We start from the raw sequence: 21967 nt of genomic DNA on the forward strand, positions 1-21967 counted from the left end.
ATTTATATAACCTTAATTACCTAAAATTTCAATAACTGTACATGTATAATTTGGCGACGAAAATTCGTTTCATACCAGTTGGAGGGTTAAACAAATATGTTTTAACGTATTACAATATTAACTTTACTGTATCTTATAAACTACTGACTTTACTAACAGTCCGATCTTTTGATGGACTCCACCTTTCCTAAAAACTAATTAATATTTTTCCCAGTAAAAGAATAATTGGGGATATTAAAAATCATAAATACAATAAATAAATATATTTAACCATCAAGCCAACACAATTATATTAGCATGTCAGTTCTATATTACACTTAAATGATAGTCACTCTCGATGTACTTATTAATAAGATTATCTCCCACAGCTTCTCGCATGGTAATTTCTTTTAACTCGCGAGTTCTGCGGTCATCATCGTCTCTTTGAGACTCTGTACTTATTTCCTCTGTTTCCATAACACTTTTTGGGCACTGTTCTACAGTTTTGGAACTGGTGTGATTCTCAACCACCACAGTTTCCACTTCCATTTCCTGACTCTGTCCTTCATCTTTATCCAGCTTTTGTCTTTTCTTTGCCATATCCTCTTGCCTCGCCTGCTTAGTCAGCATGGCTTGGCTGCTGGTCGAAGTTTCACATTTTGCCAATTCCCTTAAAGCCATTGTAGCGTAGGAACAAACTTTCAAGTTGAACTCTATTATCAAAGCTTTGTAAGGACCCTCTGAAACATAACATTTAAAAAAATTATTTTAAGTGCTTATGAGCATCTGTAACATTTGGCTGTTTCACAACAACTGAGAAGGTGGTCATTCAAACTAACATAAAATTATTCACTTAACCAAAATGCCTGCATTGTGAATGTAAACACTCCAACACTACTTTATTCATTACCAAGAGACTTAGTTGCATACCTTTGTATACTAGTTAATAACTTTAAGGAGAAACAAATAGGCCTATATGAAAATCACAATTTGAGTAATATATTAAGATTAGTAGGGATAGAAATATGTTCGAAATTCAAAAGGTTCGTTCATTACATTAAATCTTTCTCCTTACTTTACTAAGCTACTACCTGGTTTATATTACAGAGGTAGGTTAAAAAAAAAAAAAAAACTATTGATTTATTTACCATTTTTTCAATATTAGTGTGTATCTTGTTACATATAACTTGTTGAAATAAAATGTTTGCAAATATCCCAAGTTCTATACTTGATAGAGAGATCATCTTTTTTTAAATTTGTTCATGAAAGTAAACTGTATGATTTGTATAATGGGCTTTAAAAAACATTCAAAAATAAAGTTTGAGCAATAAAATAATTTTTTTTAGTTCATAAAATTTTTGTTATTGCATTTTTATGACGGTTTTTTTTACACATCCATGCTAGATTGTAAAACTGAATAAAATAAAAGACCATCTCTCTGGAATTTTCACAAATTGAGAAATTTCTGTTCTCGCCATAAAGTAAACTTTTGGAAAACAACAAAAAAACTAACACAATGCACTGTATTGGTTTTTTAGGGCTTCCCATCTAAAAAAACTGGCCAGGACTATCATATATACCATAACTGTTTTTCTTTCTTTTATTTTTTATTCTTAGTGTAGTAAAAGAAATAAAGAAAAATAGCATAACTACTGTAACTTATGATTGTGATGCTAAAAACTCCATTGAAAACGTTTGTTACATTTAAAAAAATCACATGCTCATGTTTTTACTTTTTTGCATTCAGAAATCAGTACAGAATTGCATTATATAACATTTGCATAATACAGTAGTATATAGTAATTAGAAATGTTTGGTTCTTATCATCTTAAAAAGAAAAACATTTTCAATTTGTATAATAATTTAAAATTGTATATTGTAACCAAAACATGAATCTTTAAAAGAAGCTACCTGGATCTTGTCTGGGAGGAGCCTTTCCATTCATGATTTCAAAGTCAGACTGAATAATATCCTCGTCGTGATCCGAGTACCTCACAGTCTGCCAGCTGACATCTTCCGCCCTCTCTAACATGGTGCGGTACGAACCGTGCATCCCGTATCTAAAAACATTAACTTTACTTTTACTAAAATTAATACTACTACAGTGAATAGGTTTTAATAATTTTTAAAGTACCTTAAAACATGTACAGGATGTTTTTCACTATCATTGTCATTTCATAAATATTAATAACTTAATGCCCTATAGGAATTATGTCTGTGGAGATTATCTTGTATTTATAGAACATACAGCATCACTACAACGTGACTATCCTATCACCATACTCTACATTACCAAAGCCATAAATTGCACTGATCAATCTTACAAATAATCCTCCTACAATGTTTCAGTATGAATCTGTCTTAAGAGTTCTAAGGATTATTTATTATTTGTACAACATTTGTCAACATAAAGCTTGGAAAAACCTATCAGGTATTTACCATATGAGTCATATGTGCATTTATAATTATTTGTACAATGACAGAAAATCCAAGTGGACTGAAGAACACAGAAAAATATATACTAAAAATGGAATTTGCAATATGCCATTATAATATTAACCCTTTAAGGACCAACCGTCTGGTTTATCGCCGGCAGTGAACTATGCGAAAAAGACCAACCGTCTGGTTTATCGCCGGCAGTGAACTATGCGAAAAGGACCAACCGTCTGGTTTATCGCCGGCGGACTTTTCATATTTTTTAAGAGATATTTTAGTATTCTATATATAATAAATATACTATTTTTATATTCCCTTTATGTTTCTTACTATGATATCAAATTTTAAACGTCTTTGGAATCATCAGCTTGGAGAAAAAAAATATTTATGGACATGTTGCATCGTAATGTTGTCAGCTGTGTTTGTTTACGGCAGCCGGCAGAGAATGTCGAGTTCGCGTGTGGTTTGTTGTTCTTATATTGAGTTTAGCGTATTCAGTTAAGTTATTTTTTATAAGTGCCTATTTATTTGAATAACCAATTGTCTGAAATATGTCAGAACAATTACTGAGGTCCAGTGAAGTTGATCGTGAGTTAGATAAAGAATTGGAATCCGATATATCTTTTGAAGAGTTATTCGATGACGATAGTGATTTAGATCCAACTTACAATCCTTCAAACCCCTCTACATCCAGAAAGGATTTATTTGTTGGTAGGCCTAGCATTAGAACCAATCATTTTCATTCTGATTCATCTGAAGATAGTGATTTAGGTGAGGATAGTTGTAAGAGACGTAAGCTAGTTGAAAATCAACCTAGGCCTAGCCTTGCTGCCAGACAGACAAGGCAAGTTCTGAGTGAGAGCTCAGATACTGACGATGAGAATATCAATGTAAATAATCAGTCTAGTTATGAAAATGAGTCTAACTCTTGGCAAAAAATTGATGATAAAGAAACTCATAATTTCATACACAGTTTTGCATTTCATGAAACCCCCTTTCCAAAACACTGTAATTTGGACCCTCAGACATCACAACCTATTGATTACTTTCATTTGTTTTTTACTGCAACCTTGTTAAGATTATTTACCACCAATGAAACTAATAGGTATGCAGCACAAACCTTGTCTAAAAGATGTGACTCTATATCGCCTACAAGTAAGTTAAGAAAATGGGTTCCGGTGACTGTGCCAGAAATAAAAGGATTCATTGCAGTTATTTTGAACATGGGGTTGATACTGAAACCTACAATAAAAGCATACTGGTCACAGAGTAGTTCTCAGGCAACTCCTTGGTTCAATAAAATGTTTAGTCGCTCAAGATTTGAATCCCTACTTTCATTTTTCCACTTAGTGGATAATTCTAAACTTCCAAAATATAACGAAGAAGGATATGACCCATGTCAGAAGTTTCAACCACTTGAAGACCATTGCAACAACTTATTCAAACATTACTATACACCCCATCAACAAGTATCAGTAGATGAAACATTAATTGGCACAAAAAATCAATCTCAACTTCAGCAATACCTACCAAACAAGTACCACCACCGTTGGGGTATCAAGATGTGGGTATTGTGCGACTCTGTTAGCAAGTATTGCATGAGCTTTTTTTGTTACAAAGGTGCAAAATCTCAACAAGATAGAACTGAAATAAAAGAAAAGGGTCTGGCCTACACTGTTGTTTCAAAGTTACTATCTGCCTGTAACATGTTTGGTAACATGTGTTGGTTACCATGTGTTTACAGATAACTTTTTTAGTAGCATACCATTAGTTCAAATGTTGTATGAAAAGCTCACATTCCTAACAGGCACGTTAAGGCGGAACAGAAAGGGTTTGCCAGCTGAAGTACTAGGGAAATTAGAGCCTGGACAAAAAGTTTATTGCAAAAATGGCAATACAGTCATCATGGCGTACCGGCACAAAAAGAGCCAAAAAAACCCAGTTTTGATCATTTCTTCTGGACCTGAAGTAAAAAATGTTGAAATTACCAAAACAAGGCGAGGAAGAAAAACAACTGCAAAAAAACCTGCTATTGTTCACAATTATAACTGCTATATGGGCGGCATTGATCATTTTGACATGATGTTGTACGGTTATATTGATGAACGCAGAACCGTAAAATATTGGAAAAAGGTAACATTTAATCTTTTTGGTAGAATGGTCCTAAATGCTTACATCCTATATAAAGACACCACTACTAAGAATGGCATGAAACCCATATCCAGATATCAATTCATTGTTAAAATTATAGAAGGTTTGGAAAAAGAGTGGATGGATTACCGTGAACTTGACTTGCCTGAAGATGGTGGAGGTAACCGAGCATCAAGGGGCTTAGAAAAATTGCCTGACAAAAAGGAAAAAACTTGCTGGGTTTGTACAAAAAAAAAAGGCAAGGACTACAACAAAAGTAGAAAGAAGACCAGAACTGTATGTTCTAATTGCAAGGAGGGCTGCCACTCTCTTTGTCTTGTGAAACATAAGTGTAAATAGGACTAGGCGAAGGAATTCTAGTCGTTTTGTAAATTTTGTAAATAGTGTAAAGTGTATAAAAACAGTGTTATTGATCTGAAGAACAGCCTCATTTTCATATGGGTAAGTTGACTGATATGAATAATATCCTTAGTAGCCTATAAGGTTTTGTATGTTGGGCTAATGCTGAAAAGTGTGTTTTAACCAGTGTTACAGAAAAATTTAATTCATTCACAAACTTTTTATTTTTTATTCCAGGGCTTTCAAATTTTGTACACTTATAGAGAATTATACGTAGAACGAATAAATACCATTTCCCACAGATAATTTATTCTTATTTTTGGTAGTTATTGAAGATCAAACTCAATTTTTTAAATTCTTTTTTCTTTTTTTTTAAACAGATAAATTAAATTGTTTTTTGCTATATAATGACTTAAATTTATTTTTTCACAATGAACAGTTTAATTATAAACATTTTAAGCCTAAAACCAAATCTGTACAGTAATTAGTTATGAAGATATGATTTTTCTTTCAAACGCTTGAAAAATCGCACATTTTGAATATGCACAGTTCTTGGAGCATGGCCAGAAAAACGAAAAATTTTTCTTTGCACATGTCAAATTTTGGTCTGGTCCTAAAAGGGTTAATAGGCATATTAATATGTTATTTTCTGCATTCATTAATTCTCAATCTGGCAATTGTTAGTTACACAGATCAGATAATTTTAGATCTACTACTATTTTATAAATGCATTTTTAACTACCCAGTTTTTATTAAATTTTGGTGAGAAAAATGTAAAAAATCAAAAATGAATAAAATTAAATATAAGTTTCTACATACTTTTTGTTGACTTTCCGGAAGCAATCCATGGAATTTCCATCTTCCTGGAGTAGTTCAGCATACCAAGAGCCCACTTCATTGTCTGGCAGTCTGATGTCATCTCCTGGCAGAGGGTACATCACATCCATTATATTTGCAGTCTCAGCTTCTTGTGCTGTGAGTGGCCGCACTTTTACTTTAGATGAATATCCTGTAAAAGTAACAGTGCAAAATCTATCAACTTTGTTGCCAATGTTAGTTGTACAGATTGTTTAAAAATGGTTTTACAATTTAGTTTCTAAATTGCATTAATACTTTTATTACCTTTCTGTACGAAAAGCTCCATTTTTCAACCCTAAAACGTTTTAGCTAGCTTTTTGGTCAGATATTATAGCACTCAAAGATTTTTCATAATCACAGAAACTGAAGTACAAGTATTATCAATAAGCCTATATGGTGGAATATGAAAAATTCTATGTTCAAAGACAATTTAAAAAATTTTAAATTGTAAAAATGTAAATAACAAAATAGTCTTCAAAAGAGTTAAATAAAATCATGTAGACTTATTGGTTTGTGCATAGTAAAAACATTTAAGATTGAAATAAAAGTTACATACTATTTACACTATACATTGTGTGTTGATGACACTAAAATTATTGTAAATATAATAAATATACAGTACATAAATTAAGAAAACAATCCACAGTAACAATACACAAAATTGCAGTATCTTGACTAAATTGACTGACCACTTTCAAATTCACTCAGATCTCTTTTTTCCTCTTCCTCTTCACTGTCATCTTTTCCATCAGCCTCCACAGGATCCTCATCTTTGCTCAGCTCTGGATCAGCTCTGACCAAGTCACCTGGCAATACCTTCAGTCCATACTGTTTGATTCTCCGAGACACTATCTTGTTCCAGATCAGACTCTGGTATGAATGCAAGTATAATGTCACTGTGTGTCGTGGAAGCTGCAACAGTAATATTGTTATTATTGTATGAAACGTTGCTTGCCGATAAATTATTACTCATCACGCTTAACTTGTGGTGGATGAATACATTTATAGGAATGTAACAGACATCAGTTTAAGTCAACATTGCAAGAAAAATAAACAGACCTAATTTTTTATATTTTTCAAGGTAGATATAGATCAAGTAATCTGAATGCTACAATCATCCCCATAACGGAATTTCCAGGATTTTTGTGCATTTTCTTCAATCAAGAACTTCAATTGAACCTGTAACATTCACAATTCAAGAATTTGTGTGTGTGTGTGTGTGTATGAATGGGCTTATGCAATATAATGCAAGCTTGTAAACACAATAACTACCAACATTTTTAATAAATAAAGACAACTTGGTGTAGAAATGGTGTTTGCAAATAGATTGGATGAGTTCTTTAGCCAGTCTTAACCAATAAAACAAGACAGAGGTTATTCGCATTTGTGCAAAAATGTCACCTCGACTAATTCCCAATATAAACTCTAAAAGATAATTTTTTTAAATGTTGGTAATTGCTACACCTCACAGTTTCAATATGGCAGATGTTCAAAGTTTGGAAAAGGATTAATGATATCTAAGTTATTATGCAATAGATCAAAATAAAAATGTGTTTCAGAATTCTCAGGTCATGTTCATTAATATTTGCTCCTACATGTTTATTTTCGTACTTCAAAAGATTTCCAGATAGTGGTCGCAGAAAACGTTGAGTAGTTTACAACAAAATGATGAAGGTCATTAAGTTTTCGAACAGACATGGTTATATCTCAGTTATTATCCATTGTAGAGCAAAACAAAAGATAAAAAGAGCCTTTTAGAATTCTAAGGTAATTCCATTAATGTTTTTCTCTTACGTGTTAGGTTTTCAAACAACTGTGTATCAATCAGCTTCAAATCCTACATTATACTATTGTGTTGTACTTTACTTAACAGTTATTATTGATTCTGTATGATATGAAAAGATAACAGTATTTAGAATACTTTCCATTTTTATTAAAAGAAATTGAATACTACAGACTCCTCTTGGCATATCCTCTTATAGTGCATCATATGGTGTGCAGAGCACCTGTATTGAGCATATAGGTTACTCTCATTCAGACTACCAGGTATATGGTTTAATGTTTGGCGTACAAGTTACAAATAAGTTATTAACTTTGGTAAGTTAATCACCAAGGATAAATGTGTCTAACAATGTTGTGCATGCTTAACTTTATGCCTTCAGTGTTTTTAACATCTGAATAGAATTGATTCCAGTCCTAGAAACATAGTGTATTTTATGTAAAAATCAACAATGGCTATTACTCATATTTTTTTGTTGAATATTACTTTCCATTTAGAATTCTAATGGACACGTCCGTTCGCTTTTGCACCAATGTTATTGGTGAAAAAATATTGAAAATCCTTAGTGCTAAAACAGATTTTCTGCAGAGTATTGGTATAACTTTGCTGGCATGTTTGGTATTAACTTGTATATGATACTTACATTTTTATAATAAGATTTACAATCAAAAAGAATTGTATGAAAATTTACAATTTATATTCGATAAAATTAAAAAAAAAATTATTACAAAAATAACTGTTGCAATCAACTTTATGAGTTACGATTATGCTTATGCTTATCATAAGCACATTCATTTTAAAATTTAAATCAATCAATTTATAGTTTTAAGACTTTACAAGTATTAACAACATCAGTATTATAACAGCACAAAGTCAAGTCTAAATATACTTATAAATATAGATTCTTACTTTTAAAGGAATGGTTTCCTATAGGTACATTGATCATGACTAAATAAAACAAAATTATTACAATAACTACAAAATAATGCATACGGAATTTTTTATTATTATAATACTATTTTAATTTGCACAACTATAAGAAATATAATCTTATTTCATCAAAATATAATAGCATATAAATGGTTTTTCTCTTATATAAAAAATAAATATTGTAGTAATAAAGAAAGCAAAAGCTACTTACTTCCAAAGAGGAGAAACAAAAGCTCATTTTTTATTAAATAGTACAAAGAATATTAGTATTTTACAAAAACAATCAAAAATCCTATATGACAATACATATTAATAAATCAAAATCATTTATAATTGATAGCTTGTGCACAATATGGTATTGCCTGGGGATATTCTTTACCTGACATTAAACAGTTACTGAATCAGAAATCAAGTACAATTTTGATACGACCATCAAAATAACTGTTTTATTTTATTCTTAAATGTGTGTGTGTGTGAGAGAGAGTTTGACACTAGGAATATGATAAGAACATAAAGGGCAATCGATAATGATATAGCTTAGATAGAGTGATAAAAGCAATGTAATCCACTCTCAAATCAATAAAGATTATATAAGATAAATATGACATACGTTCAGTGCTAAAAAAGCAAACTTACATTGTCAAAGGCATTCTGGTAAGCATTAGGGCCATGTTTTTTGAGACCCACAAGAATTTTGCCTTCAATAGTTTTGTCTTTTCTTGTGAGAGGTTTCAGTGCATCAGAGGCATCTCTAGTCTTCCACCAGGTATCTCTTGCCTCCTTCACGTCTCTATAGCAGGACTCACCTGGACGTGGCTTCAAAATGAGCTCTACGGCCTGTTAAAGAACATAGGAATAACATTACTCAATGAAACATTAACTAAGGAATAATTTTATACCTTAATTAACCCTGTGGTGGTGGTTAAGAACCGTTCACTAATATGATGGAAAAGACCAATTGTGTGACGGAACAGCTGATTGTTGTTTGCAAAACTGTCAAAAATATTTGGGGGCAGTTTTCTAAATTTTTAATTTTCTTCTTCTTTGAAAATCAGTTGAAAGAAAAGCGGCGACTTTAAGTTTAATGTTTTTATTGCACATATGGGAAACACTTGTCACTAGCCACGTCAAACATGAGCGACAGGGCAGTACCACACGATGCCGCTTATTCGGCGGCAATTCTAGACATTAATGTTTCTCCTGCAGCTCAGCCTTCAGCTCATTATGTCATTGCTGTGCATCATGTTTGACGCAAACGCCCTCTTCTCCCTCTTCTTGGCATTACTTGATGTAGCTAACCCACCATTTCCTTCTCCAAAAGGTGTCTTATCAGGCCTGATAAAATTCCAACTGATATTCTAGTGTACTAAAAAAACCGGGTTTCACCTCTTACCAAAACGTCAAACGTGATATTATTCAACAAACCGAACTCTAAACCTGTTTATAGTTATAGGGTTTCACTCAAGAATAGGTGTTGGACAACTTCGTCCTGAGACCCCACTTTTGCGACTGAATAATACTGAAAACCCAAAAATTCATTTGTATCACGATCACTACTGCTCTGCCACTTTACCTGCTTAGAGCATAAATGAACATTTTTATGAACAAACCTATGATACATATAAAGCAAGCTCAGTTTGAAATGGTTGGTCTACTGAACCACATTATAAATGCATCATTAATTTCTGAAATTTTTCCAGATAAACTTAACATTTCTAAAGTACTACCAATTTTAATGTTACTGTTTACTGTGAAAATAGGAGACAAGACAGTTGGTATATTTATGGACCTCAGTAGGGCATTTGATAGTGTATCATATTGTAATTTGTCAAATACATTAAATCATATTAGAATAATTAACAAAGCTCTAAAGTTGAAATTAGTCATACAAAAATCAATCAACTATTTAAAATAACTACTTCATTAAAGATTGTTAAATATGGTGTTCCTCAGGGTTCTATTTCAGGTCCATTATTATTTCTCTGATACCTTAAGGGATTGCCGCAGAATGTTATATGCTGACGATGCTAACTCACTAGCTTCAGGAAAGTCAGTTGAAGAAGTTGAAATATCTTGTTTTTAAATCTATCCTAGATGAGTAAATGTTTTTCCTCAAAAAGTTTACTTTTTAACAGAGGAAAAACTAATTTTATAACATTTATGACAAAACAATCACAAGAAATTAATCCTAATATAGTAATGGATATATATATATATATATATATATATATATATATATATATATACTGTAGATAATTATGAATTAGAACAGACTGATACTAGGACTTTATATTGATAAACTTATGAGCTGGGACAGCCAAGTATACTATATAAAATCTAAAATTTCTTCTGATATTTATGCATTTCGGAAAATGACTCATTTATGTGACCTTAATACTCTAAAACTTGTTTATTTTTCATTTATTCAGTCACATATGGTATAAGAATTTACGGTAGTACATCATCTATTGGAAACTTAAATAAATTGCTATTACTTCACAAACAGGCTATTAGAAGTATGCTGAAGTTGGGGTGGACATGTATGTATGTATGTATGGCATGTTGGGGGGTATTATGTATAATTATTACCTAAAGACATACCAATGACTTAGTTCTGCCTACAACTAGATCGACTAAATGCATTAAGAGTCATAAATATTTACAAATCAAGCTCTTAAACAAACTCCCTGAAACATGGAGAGTATTAGATTTACACATTTTTAAAACAAACATTTCCACATGGCTCACCAGCCTGCTGAACTCAGAGGTAGATTATATTGATTAGTAAGTGTATATTGTATTGTATACTTGATTGTAATGTGTTGTAACATTTATTGTTTTATGTCTGACTTTGTCCATTCTGTAAAGAAAATGACAATAAAATTGATTCTGAAGATACTGGGTATTTAAAACTATAGAAAAACCAAGATTAGAATTTATTAAAAAGAAATCTACTTATATGGCCATAATATTTTTTTAGGAAAATTCCATAGGAAATAAAACTTATTAAAGATAAAGTGAAATTTATAAAAGCACTAAAGCAAAAATTACTTTACAACACATTTTATTCCGTAAACAAGCTTTTTTTAAATACAATTGTAAAAAATGTTTAACTTAAGTGATATGTTTAGTAGGTTGTATTTTAAAATTGTGTCAAATGTTAACATATTTATATGCAGAATTTTTATTTAATTATTTAATGTTTAATAAAGGTGACACTAATCTGTAAATTGTACAAAACGAACTTTGATTAATTTATTGACTGATGGATCTTCATTTACAATTTAAGAACTACGTTGTGTAATATATGCAGAATTTTTATTTAATTATTTAATGTTTAATAAAGGTGACACTAATCTGTACATTGTACAAAATGAACTTTGATTAATTTATTGACTGATGGATCTTCATTTACAATTTAAGAACTACGTTGTGTAAAATATGTTTCCGAGACAGATCAGTTCCTAATTTAAGGAACTGCCAAATTATGTCTTGATTTTATAAGTTCTTGGGACGAAAGAGTAGTTTTTTTTAATTTTCCTTGTTATACAGGAAGATTTCCGGTTGTGTTCCGATCTGTTAAATTCCCACTTATTCCCACGTTTTCCTGGTCGGTTGGCCATTCTGCTCTTACTCATGTATTTTGTTTGTTTGCATCACCACTGTTGCATTGTGTCAATGAAAATAACAAAATTATCTATTATATAAGATTGTACACTATGTTTATTTTTTGTAAAGTGCTGTAACAAATTAAAATATCCATCATAAAGAGTTTTACATAAATATTTGATTATTGCATTTGTATAATACTCTGTTCATTTCATTATAAAACATCATGAAATTAATATGATTTATTCAACCCTTTCAAGACACTTATCATTAAAATTTTTGAGTGATTAAATTTTGTTATGGTTTCTGGAAGTTTAAATTATCCAGGCTAAACTGTATTCCTATCAAAATTGATATAAAATAGTTAGATTTTGACAAATCTCTCTAATATTAACAATACCAAATTCACACTTTAACTTAACCCATTGAGGTATTCACTCATTCTGGTTACAAAACGTGTGTATACCCCTATGGGTCAAGTTAAAGGCCAGGACTGAATACTGAGTAATGTACTGGTTACGTGGTCTGCACTAACTTTAAACTGTTAACTTATTTCGCCGTATTTCCACTAGATGCCATTGGGATGTTCCTTACAAGTCCTTAAATGCAACAACTAACCAAATTATTGAATTTTTATTAGTGTTGCTAACCTGATTTTTTTTATTTCTACTGTTTGTTTCACTTGTTATCAACTGTTCACTGTATTGTCTGAGTTTGTTTACATTACGTATAATGACAATTTGTGAAAACTTGCATGATTCTAAAATTGATAAGGTTTTGTAGAGTGATTATGAGTATAATAATAAGTGATAATGAAGGCTATGTGAACAATGACAAGTGCCACTGAACCTTTGTTGTTGTGCAAAATGGTTTCAATGCTTATTTTTACTGTAGTAAATTACTAAAGAAAGAACAGTAAACTATGTAAATACTACTACTTATTTACGTACTATGAAAAGAGTGCATTACTTTGTTTAATTCATTGTTATTAACTATGAATCTTGCAATAAAAGAAAACTATGATTGACTTTGGTGTGACATGATTTTTTTAGATATTGGATTAATTATTTTTCTCTGTGTATAAAACAATATCAACTACTAAAATATACTAAATACATACTTAAAATTGTTTATTTCAAGTAATGATTTTTATAAAGAACTTAAATAAATTTTGTATATAGCCTATTTAAATATTTTTAAATAGAATGTTTTGTTAATTTAGATTGTATATAACAATATAGAAGAACATTTATTTTAAACAATGTTTCAGATTTCATTGGTCTATTATAAAACAAAAAGGTTATTACTATATAACCAAACTCTTACACTTTCACATAAATTAACAGCTGCCATCGGTCCTGCAGGGACTTAAATAACTACTACCTCAATGAGTGAAATGAGTTCAATATAATCTTACCAACTTCCAGTCATTTTTGAGAATGGCTTTCCCGATAGTGTATGTAGGAACTAAGGCTGATTGGCCAAATCTTTGGAGACCAAAATAGTTGATGAAGCCAGTTGTCTTAAATTGGTGCACTGCTTCCTCTATTACTGAGTCACTGGCTTTAATATGCCTAAAATTATCAATAAATAGCATTACAAAAATTATATAAAGCAGTACATTTTTATTTGATTATATTATGACTTAATGTATTTTACTTTCAGTTACATAATACTTTTACTTAATGTAGAATAATTTTACTGAAGATTAGCTACTGTTTTAAAAAATAAATGGTAGGGTACATAAAATTTCTGAATGTTGTTAAAGGTTTTACAATATTGGGTTGAATTTTTCTAATTTTTTAAATAGGTGTTTTAGAAAGACCTTTTCGAAAGATCCAGCATCCTATGATACTATCCTGTAAAAGAAATAATAACAATTTACAACAATGTTTTTATCAAATTTAATTTTGAAATATCATTACATGCATAGTTTTACAATATGAGAAACCATTGCATTTTGTTAAATAAACTTAAAATTATTTGCAAATAGGTTATGCAAATTTGAATTTATAATTTTTGCGCTGGGTCTGACTAGCCTCTTTCACAAGTGTCCACAGCAAGAGTGTATTGTGATTGCCATAAAATGATAAAATATTTGGTTTAAATAATTTCAATTTTTTTAAGAAAAAAAAAATTCCCTGTTAAAAAAAATTAAGAAAATTGCGATATAATTATAGTACAAAAGTAAAAAGAGTTAATATTATTTATATTGTTTTAACATTTTGTAAACATTATCATTATGCTATACAAAACATTTAGCAAATAAAATAATATACTATTTATATTTAATCTATTATTAATACACTAATTATTATTTTTATTTTTATTTGAAGTAAAATAACTAGGTAAAAGTTAAATTCAGTATGAGTGTTAACTTCGACTCACTGTACTTGCTTGTCCAAATGCTTCTGGCAAACAAAATTTATTACACTACGAATGGTAGACAATTATTATTTAGAATTCTCGTGTACAAGTAAAATAAATTTAAATATTAATTTTGTTTCTATATAACTAAATCAAAAGAATGTAAAGTTACTTGGTTGTTAGTCATCTGAATAAACAAAACTGTAAGTTAATTTGTACATAAACTTCATTTATTAATCCTTCTAGAGCTGAATTATAATTGCTATGCACACTTAATAATACGTGGTTAGGGTTAAGATTTTTTAAACAATTTTAAACCTCAGTATGGAGTACATAATTTTTGTTGTACCCAATAGGCATTCAAATATGCAAGACATTTGCTATGTCTTCACTCAGCAAATACAGTGTGCCTATATATACACGCTCACTATTTGTAAAAAATAAAGTTTATTTTACATGTATTCCCATCATACTCTCTAAAAGAGTTGAAAAATTAAATAATAATGATGGTGGTTTTTTAAATATAGGTACCTTGAAGTGTTATATAAGTCTTATATAATTGGCTACAATACAAGTCTCAATGCAACAATTCTCAAGTGTCCAAGACAATTTTTTTGTATTGGGTTATTCTTAAGAATAGGGTTTGTTATATTAAAGTTAAATGAAAGTACTATTCACTTGAGAGGGGATCTTAAAACTGAATGAGAATCTCAATGTAATGAATATCTCAGAGGTTAACATCTGTTTTACACATGTTTTTACCTTGCTTAATCGTTTTACAAAGTTAAGCAGTCCACACTCAACCCTGTATTTCTCTTTACTCTTAATTATTGTTGCTAATGTGGAGGGAGCAATGTCTAATTTGTTCTTTTTTAGATTCCATTAAAGAACTAGTAACATCCTTCGCATTCCACTTTACACTTGAAATTTGGTCTGCTATTACACACTCAAATAGTTAAATAAAAACACATGAAATGTTAATTAATTGGAATGGTGTACAATATCAACACCTTGGTGATTCAATATCTCTACATAATTTCAAACAACACACAAGAACAGTGACTCAAAAGACTGCCTGATGAGGAAACTGCAGACTGCAAAAGATGGCTAGATGAGGAGAGAAGAAAAAGCAGATATTATTTTTTTTCTTGTCGAGACATGCGTCAAAGCACTAAATTATTCAGTTTTTTAATAACTGTGTTACAACTAAACAGGATTTAGTTACTTTTGTACAGGTTTTCCAGGTTTGTTGGACATTTGTGATATGGAGGTTGTTCTCCCCTCAGTTATTTGTAATGTCAAAGTAAATTACCAAAAACAATTAATTATAACATGGGGGTATTTTTAACGTGATTGTTACATTTGAAAGGAATTCAACAACATTTGTTATATTGGAAATATGTTATATACAACCAAATCATATGGAATTCATTGTATTAAAAAATTGTTTTCGAGGATTTCCAATTACAATTTTTTGCATCGTTAGCCTTTTATTACATACTTTACAGTCCAAGTAAATAATCCAGTTATTACATATATCCAGTCATTATGTATAATAGCTAGTGATTTTGGTCAAAGTAATAAATAATGCTCAATTATTCACTTTAACTCACATAAGTTGATTAGAGCGATTAACTCTTCAAGGCGGGAGTATTTAAATGCAAGCCGGACCCTGCTGCGGGACTATTTTTCCAGATCGCGCCATATTTTCGCAAGCTTTTACAAAAACCTTTTTTCTCGGGCTGTAGACACTTTATCAACACAATTGTTTTACCAAATTGTTAAGAAATAAGTATACTACAATATAAAAGCATATATAATAAAATTTAAAAGCTAATTATATTTACAGGCCTATATTTATATTTATAGGCCTACCTCTTGTTGTGCGAAGTCAATTTCATCTTCCTCGAATTCATCTGATAATAATGCTTCACTATCTATCCACCGATCTATTTCACTTGACCGTGCCATTTTAGAATTACAAAAAGAAAAATTAAATGCAATAACACTCCCGAAAATAACCTCACTCTAACCAAACAAAGATATACTGGGGTGCTGAAAAGTCCCGGGACGGTCTAATAACTTTTGAACTAATAACAATATAAGAACCAAAATTTACATCAAGCTTTTGCTCATATAAAACTATTATTTTATGTATTTCACCATGATATCCTGCTTATGGGGGACGTCCCGCTAGGGGTTGGTGAAAATTCTTAAATAGAAGCATAGGTCGAGTCGTACATCAAATTAAAGCTCTTTTAATTAGAAACATTTTGGCGAAAATCTGACGTAAAACAGTTGACGCATTACAAAATGGCGGACACTCAAAGATTATAAAATACAGAATTTTTCAAATGTAAACATTCTGGTTGTTAGGGAAAACTGAGACACTTAATCTTTTATTTTACTTCTTTTACTTCAAATCACTTACCAAAACAGTTATAACAAATGTTCAAAGTGTTTGCCTTCAGTTTGCTGACAATATCCCAATCGATTGTAGAACGCTGATATCGCATTGTTTATCTGGAAATTCCTTATCAGCAGGTAAGGTTATTACCTTCCTTATCTGGAAGGTAATCAGCTGGAGCAAACAAGACCAAAAAGACAACAATGAAATTGCCAGCTGACAGATACAGTTGTTTTATCAACTCAGTCACTTAGAAGTCTTCAAGCCCTAATTTTGCAAGTAGTTTCAGTAGTGCTAGTTTATTTTGCTATGGCGCTTTCCGAGAGAGAAAGAATAACTTTATTAATGATGCGCGGGTTTGGTGACCGTATTAGATCATGTGATGAGGTAAGACATCTGTTTAATGAAAATATCTGGTTTCAGCAAGATGGAGCCCCTCCACATTATGGCTTACATGTAAGACATTTTTTAGACAATGTCTTTCCACATAAGTGGATTGGTAGAAGGGGAACAATAGAATAGCCTGCCCGTTCTCCAGATTTGTCCCCTGTAGTGTATTTAGTGTGAGAGAAGTACTAAGTTGGTAGGTATCCATAGTGATATTTAATGTCTGCACCAGTGATGTTGGCAGTATGTATTGTCAGGCGATGTAACATACGATGTGGTCTAAAAGAATAAAGGAATGTCATAGGCTGCTCTCCTGTGACGTCACATCACGCCACTACCCTACAACCAACGGTCCAAGCTGGCCAGCCAGCAGTCCACCCGGAGTCCACCACCAGACACCGTCATGTAACCTCCGCGTCCCGTCCGTTCCTTTACGAGCGGTCCTAGAGCAATGTTACTCTAAATGTGTAGTTTAATTATTCTTCCCGACCCATAGAGAGTACAGTGTCGACCCGCATACATTACAGTGGCGACGAGGAAAACAACTGCAACAGTGGAACGTCGCTTACAGTGGCGACGAGGGAAAACAACTGCAACAGTGAATTACAGTGATTTAGTGCGGAAGGGCAACAAGCGTAATGAACACGTGCAATAACCGCGAATGTGCAAGGACATTCCGGACATTCCAACGGTCGGGAGTAGTAAGGTACGCCGATCGATATAAACTATTCTTGGTGTAAGCAGCGCACAAGCTGATTTTAATCGTTGCAATTAATGCCGTTAGACGATTATTTTTACCGGGGACATTTTTAAACAGTTATTACGGAGTGTACAAGAAAACAAAATGGCAACTATCGGGTCTATGGGTTATTTTGATAGTGCGGAAGAATCGTGGCAGTCTTATATAGAGAGATTTGAGTTTTTTATTGATTGTAATGATATCGATAATTCAAAGAAAAACTAAGCACTTTGTTGACAGTTATGGGGTGTAAGGACCTATACGTTACTGAAAGACTTAATTACACCAGACAAACCGTCTGACAAGTCGTACAAGGAAATTGTGGACACTATAGCGAATCATCTGCATCCCAAAGCCCTTCTTTTATCACGGAAAGATTTAAATTTAGTAGGCGGAATCAATTGGATCATGAAACGGTTTAGCGATTATATTGTGCATTTAAAACAGTTATCTAAGTATTGTGAATTTGGTGATAAATTTGCCAGACTACTTAAAGGGACAGATTAGTCGCGGGGTCTGCGAGACCAACAGATACAGAAAAGGACTTCTCGGGGAGGAGAACCTCACTTATGAAAAAAGCCGTGCAACTAGCTACTGCAATGGAATTTGCTGAGAAGGGGGCGGCCCAGATGACAACTGCAGGAGGACGTATTCACCGGATGCAGAGCAGCGGGTCGATACCGAAAAGGACACAGGCGGCGAGCATCGCAGCGAGACGGTCATCGGACGGCGGGAAGGCGCTGGGAGACATCACCTGCTATTGTTGCGGCAAGCGAGGATCACACACAGCATCGCAATGTCGGTTTCGTGAGTACACGTGTAATCATTGTAAAAAGAAGGGACACCTTGAAAGAGTTTGTAGATCGAAAAAATTATGTTAACAAACCTAATGAGAAACAAACCAAATGTTTTTACAAATAGGTCTAAGGAGCTTTCAGCTAAAGGGAAAACAGTTTTACAGCAATAAAAAGCAATATGTTTATAAAGGTAGGCAGCACTATGTAGAGGAAAGTAAAGAATCAGCAGAGTCCGGTTCAGATAATCACTGGAAACATAAAGACAATGACGATGTGTATGACATTTCCAATCTATTTACGGTTAAAGAAATAGAAACTAAGATTAATAAAATTGAGCCAATAACGGTACAGTTATTAGTGGAAAGTAAGGAAATTGTATTTGAAGTCGATAGTGGAGCTTGTGTTTCAGTTATGTCAGAAAAAGATTGTAAGACTAAGTTAGGAAATATATAAACATGTATCCAACTAGCTTAGTATTAAGTTCATATACACATGAAAAGATCAGGCCTTTAGGTAAGGTTATGGTCAATGTACAACATAAAGGTAAAGAGAAACAATTAGCTTTATACATCGTAGCTAATGGGGCTAATCCCTTGTTAGGGCGTGATTGGATGCAAGCATTAGATTTAACAGTTAGAGTGCCTAGTAATGTAAAACAATGTACAGTCAGCGATCGCACGAGCATGGTGGGGGTTGTGCCAACTGCAGGCGGCAGCGCGGCAGACGCATGCACGCCTGTCAGTGGAAGCCACAACACACCTGTAGAGGTAAACAAACAAACATCTGTCAATCCGTCTGTTGTCAACAACAACAAACAAGTAGAATTACTGTACAATGAGTTTCCAAATGTATTTACGGATAAGTTGGGATGTTTCAAGGGTGCACCAGTTAAATTAAAGTTAAAAGAAAATGTAGTACCAAAATACTTTAAACCTAGGACGTTACCTTTTACACTTAAAGAAAAAAGTAGAAGCCGAGCTGACTAGACTAGAACAAGAGAACGTTATTTCACCAGTAGATACCAGTGAATGGGGGACTCCCATTGTACCAATTATTAAGGCTAATGGGAAAATAAGAATTTGTGGGGATTATAAAATAACTGTAAATCCTTTCTTGGAGGGTAGACCGACACCCGTTACCGAAAATTGAAGAAATATTTGCCAGCCTACAAAACGGAGAAAAAATTCTCTAAAATAGATTTATCTTCAGCTTATCAGCAGCTTAAAACTAGATGTAGATAGTCAAACGTATTGTACAATTAGCACACACAAAGGATTGTATGCTTACAATCGCCTATGTTTTGGTATCAGTTCAGCACCGGGAATATTCCAGAGAATAATAGAACAACGAACATTACAAGGTATCCCGGGGGTAACTGTATTTTTAGATGACATTCTAGTAACAGGTAAAAACAATGAGGAACACATGCATAGGACTTAGACTAGTGTGTCAAAAGACTTGAAGGACAATGGGTTCACAGTGAGCAAGAACAAATGTTAAATTTTTCTGTGACAGTTTAGAATATTTAGGTTTTGTTATCAGTAAACAAGGGTTGCATACCGCACCTAGTAAGGTTGAAGCAATTGTCAAGGCACCTGAACCTCAAAATGTGACACAGCTTAAAGCCTTCCTTGGTTCTTGTTAATTACTATTCACGTTTCATTCCTAGGATATCCACTATTTTAACCCCAATGTATCAGTTGTTAAGAAAGGATACCGATTTTGTATTTAATTTAGCATGTAAGAAGGCCACTACAAGAGATTAAGCAAAAGTTAATCTCTGCTGAAGTGTTTTAGCGCATTATGATCCTGCCATTACCCACTAGTGGTAGCCAGTGATGCTAGCCCATATGGCATTGCATCAGTTTTGAGTCAGATTCAATACGACGGTACAGAAAAGACCTATATCATTCGCAAGTAGAGTGTTAAATAGCGCTGAGAAAAACTATTCACAAATAGATAAGGAAGCATTAAGCATTGTATTTTGGTGTTAAGAAATTTAGTCAATATTTATATGGTACACAGTTTTTTGTTAAAGACTGATCATAAGCCTTTAGGGCTATTTTTGGACCAAAGAAAGGGTTACCTGCTTTCGCAGCCAGTAGGTTACAACGATACGCTTTGTTTTTAAGTGGTTTCCAAATATGAGATTGTGTATGTTAAGTCCCAAAACCATGGCAATGCCGATGGTTTATCTAGATTACCTGTAAATAGTGAGATTAAAGATGAAAATCTCGGATGATGACCTTAATATTAATGTCATAGGTACCTATTTGCAGTGTTTAGCTGAAAATGACATACCATTAAGCTATGTAGACATAAAAAGAGAATCAATGGTAGATAGTGAAATTAAAAAGGTAATATCCTATGTAGAATTAGGTTGGCCTATTGTAACTGAACCAGATCTAAAGCCATTTGAAAATTTAGACAGTCGGAATTAACCTTGGAGCAAGGAATCCTAATGTGGGGGTACAGGGTGGTAATACCTAAAAGGTTCAGAATAAAACATTCTGAACGAATTGCATACTTCACACATAGGTATTGTTCGCATGAAGGCATTAGCCCGTGCATATGTATGGTGGCCTAATATCGACCGGGACATAGAACAACTAGCTAACAGCTGTGCAGCCTTTTTGGAGGAACGAGCAAAAACCGCCCAAGGCTTTCCTGCATCATTGGAATGTTCCGGAACGAGTTTTGGTCTCGAATTCATATTGATTTTTTTGGACCTTTTCAGTCCAAGTTATTTTTGGTGGTAAAAGATGCGTACTCTAAGTGGCCCGAGGTGTTGCCCGTTGCTTCAACGGCAGCTGTTCACACGATTGTGAAATTAAGGGAATTATTTAGTAGGTATGGTATTGTAGACCACATAGTGTCCGACAACGGACCACCTTTTACCAGTCAAGAGTTTTAAAGAATTTTTGATGTCAAATGGTATCAAAACACACGTTTTCACCACCATACCACCCAGAAAACAATGGTTTGGCAGAACGGTCAGTCAGAAACTATTAAAAATAAATTGAAAACAGCTCTTCATAATTCCAAGGATTTAGAATTAGCTTTGAGTAACTTCCTGTTCACTTATAGAAATACAGTGCATTCTACTACCAATCTATCGCCAGCTCAATTAATGTTGGGCAGATCGCTAAAGTCTAGGTTAGATTTAATTCGCCCAAAATGTTAAAGCA

The 21967-nt window shown here is 32.7% G+C and overlaps 1 protein-coding gene across 1 annotated transcript in view; it reads right to left on the bottom strand.

The window, feature by feature from the left end:
- Window positions 1-248: 248 nt before the first annotated feature.
- Window positions 249-21967, bottom strand: part of LOC124357366 (pseudouridylate synthase 7 homolog) — a 54475-nt gene continuing 32756 nt past the window's right edge. Inside the window, exons 10-15 of the mRNA XM_046809092.1 lie at window positions 13500-13656; window positions 9110-9310; window positions 6453-6675; window positions 5725-5914; window positions 1891-2039; window positions 249-719 (exon numbers count right to left, since the gene is read on the bottom strand). Of these exons, the coding sequence (XP_046665048.1) occupies window positions 307-719; window positions 1891-2039; window positions 5725-5914; window positions 6453-6675; window positions 9110-9310; window positions 13500-13656 (1333 nt within the window). The 3' untranslated portion in view covers window positions 249-306. The remainder of the gene's footprint in view (window positions 720-1890; window positions 2040-5724; window positions 5915-6452; window positions 6676-9109; window positions 9311-13499; window positions 13657-21967) is intronic.

Source organism: Homalodisca vitripennis, chromosome 3 (assembly GCF_021130785.1).
Source record: "Homalodisca vitripennis isolate AUS2020 chromosome 3, UT_GWSS_2.1, whole genome shotgun sequence".
Taxonomy (NCBI): domain Eukaryota; kingdom Metazoa; phylum Arthropoda; class Insecta; order Hemiptera; family Cicadellidae; genus Homalodisca; species Homalodisca vitripennis.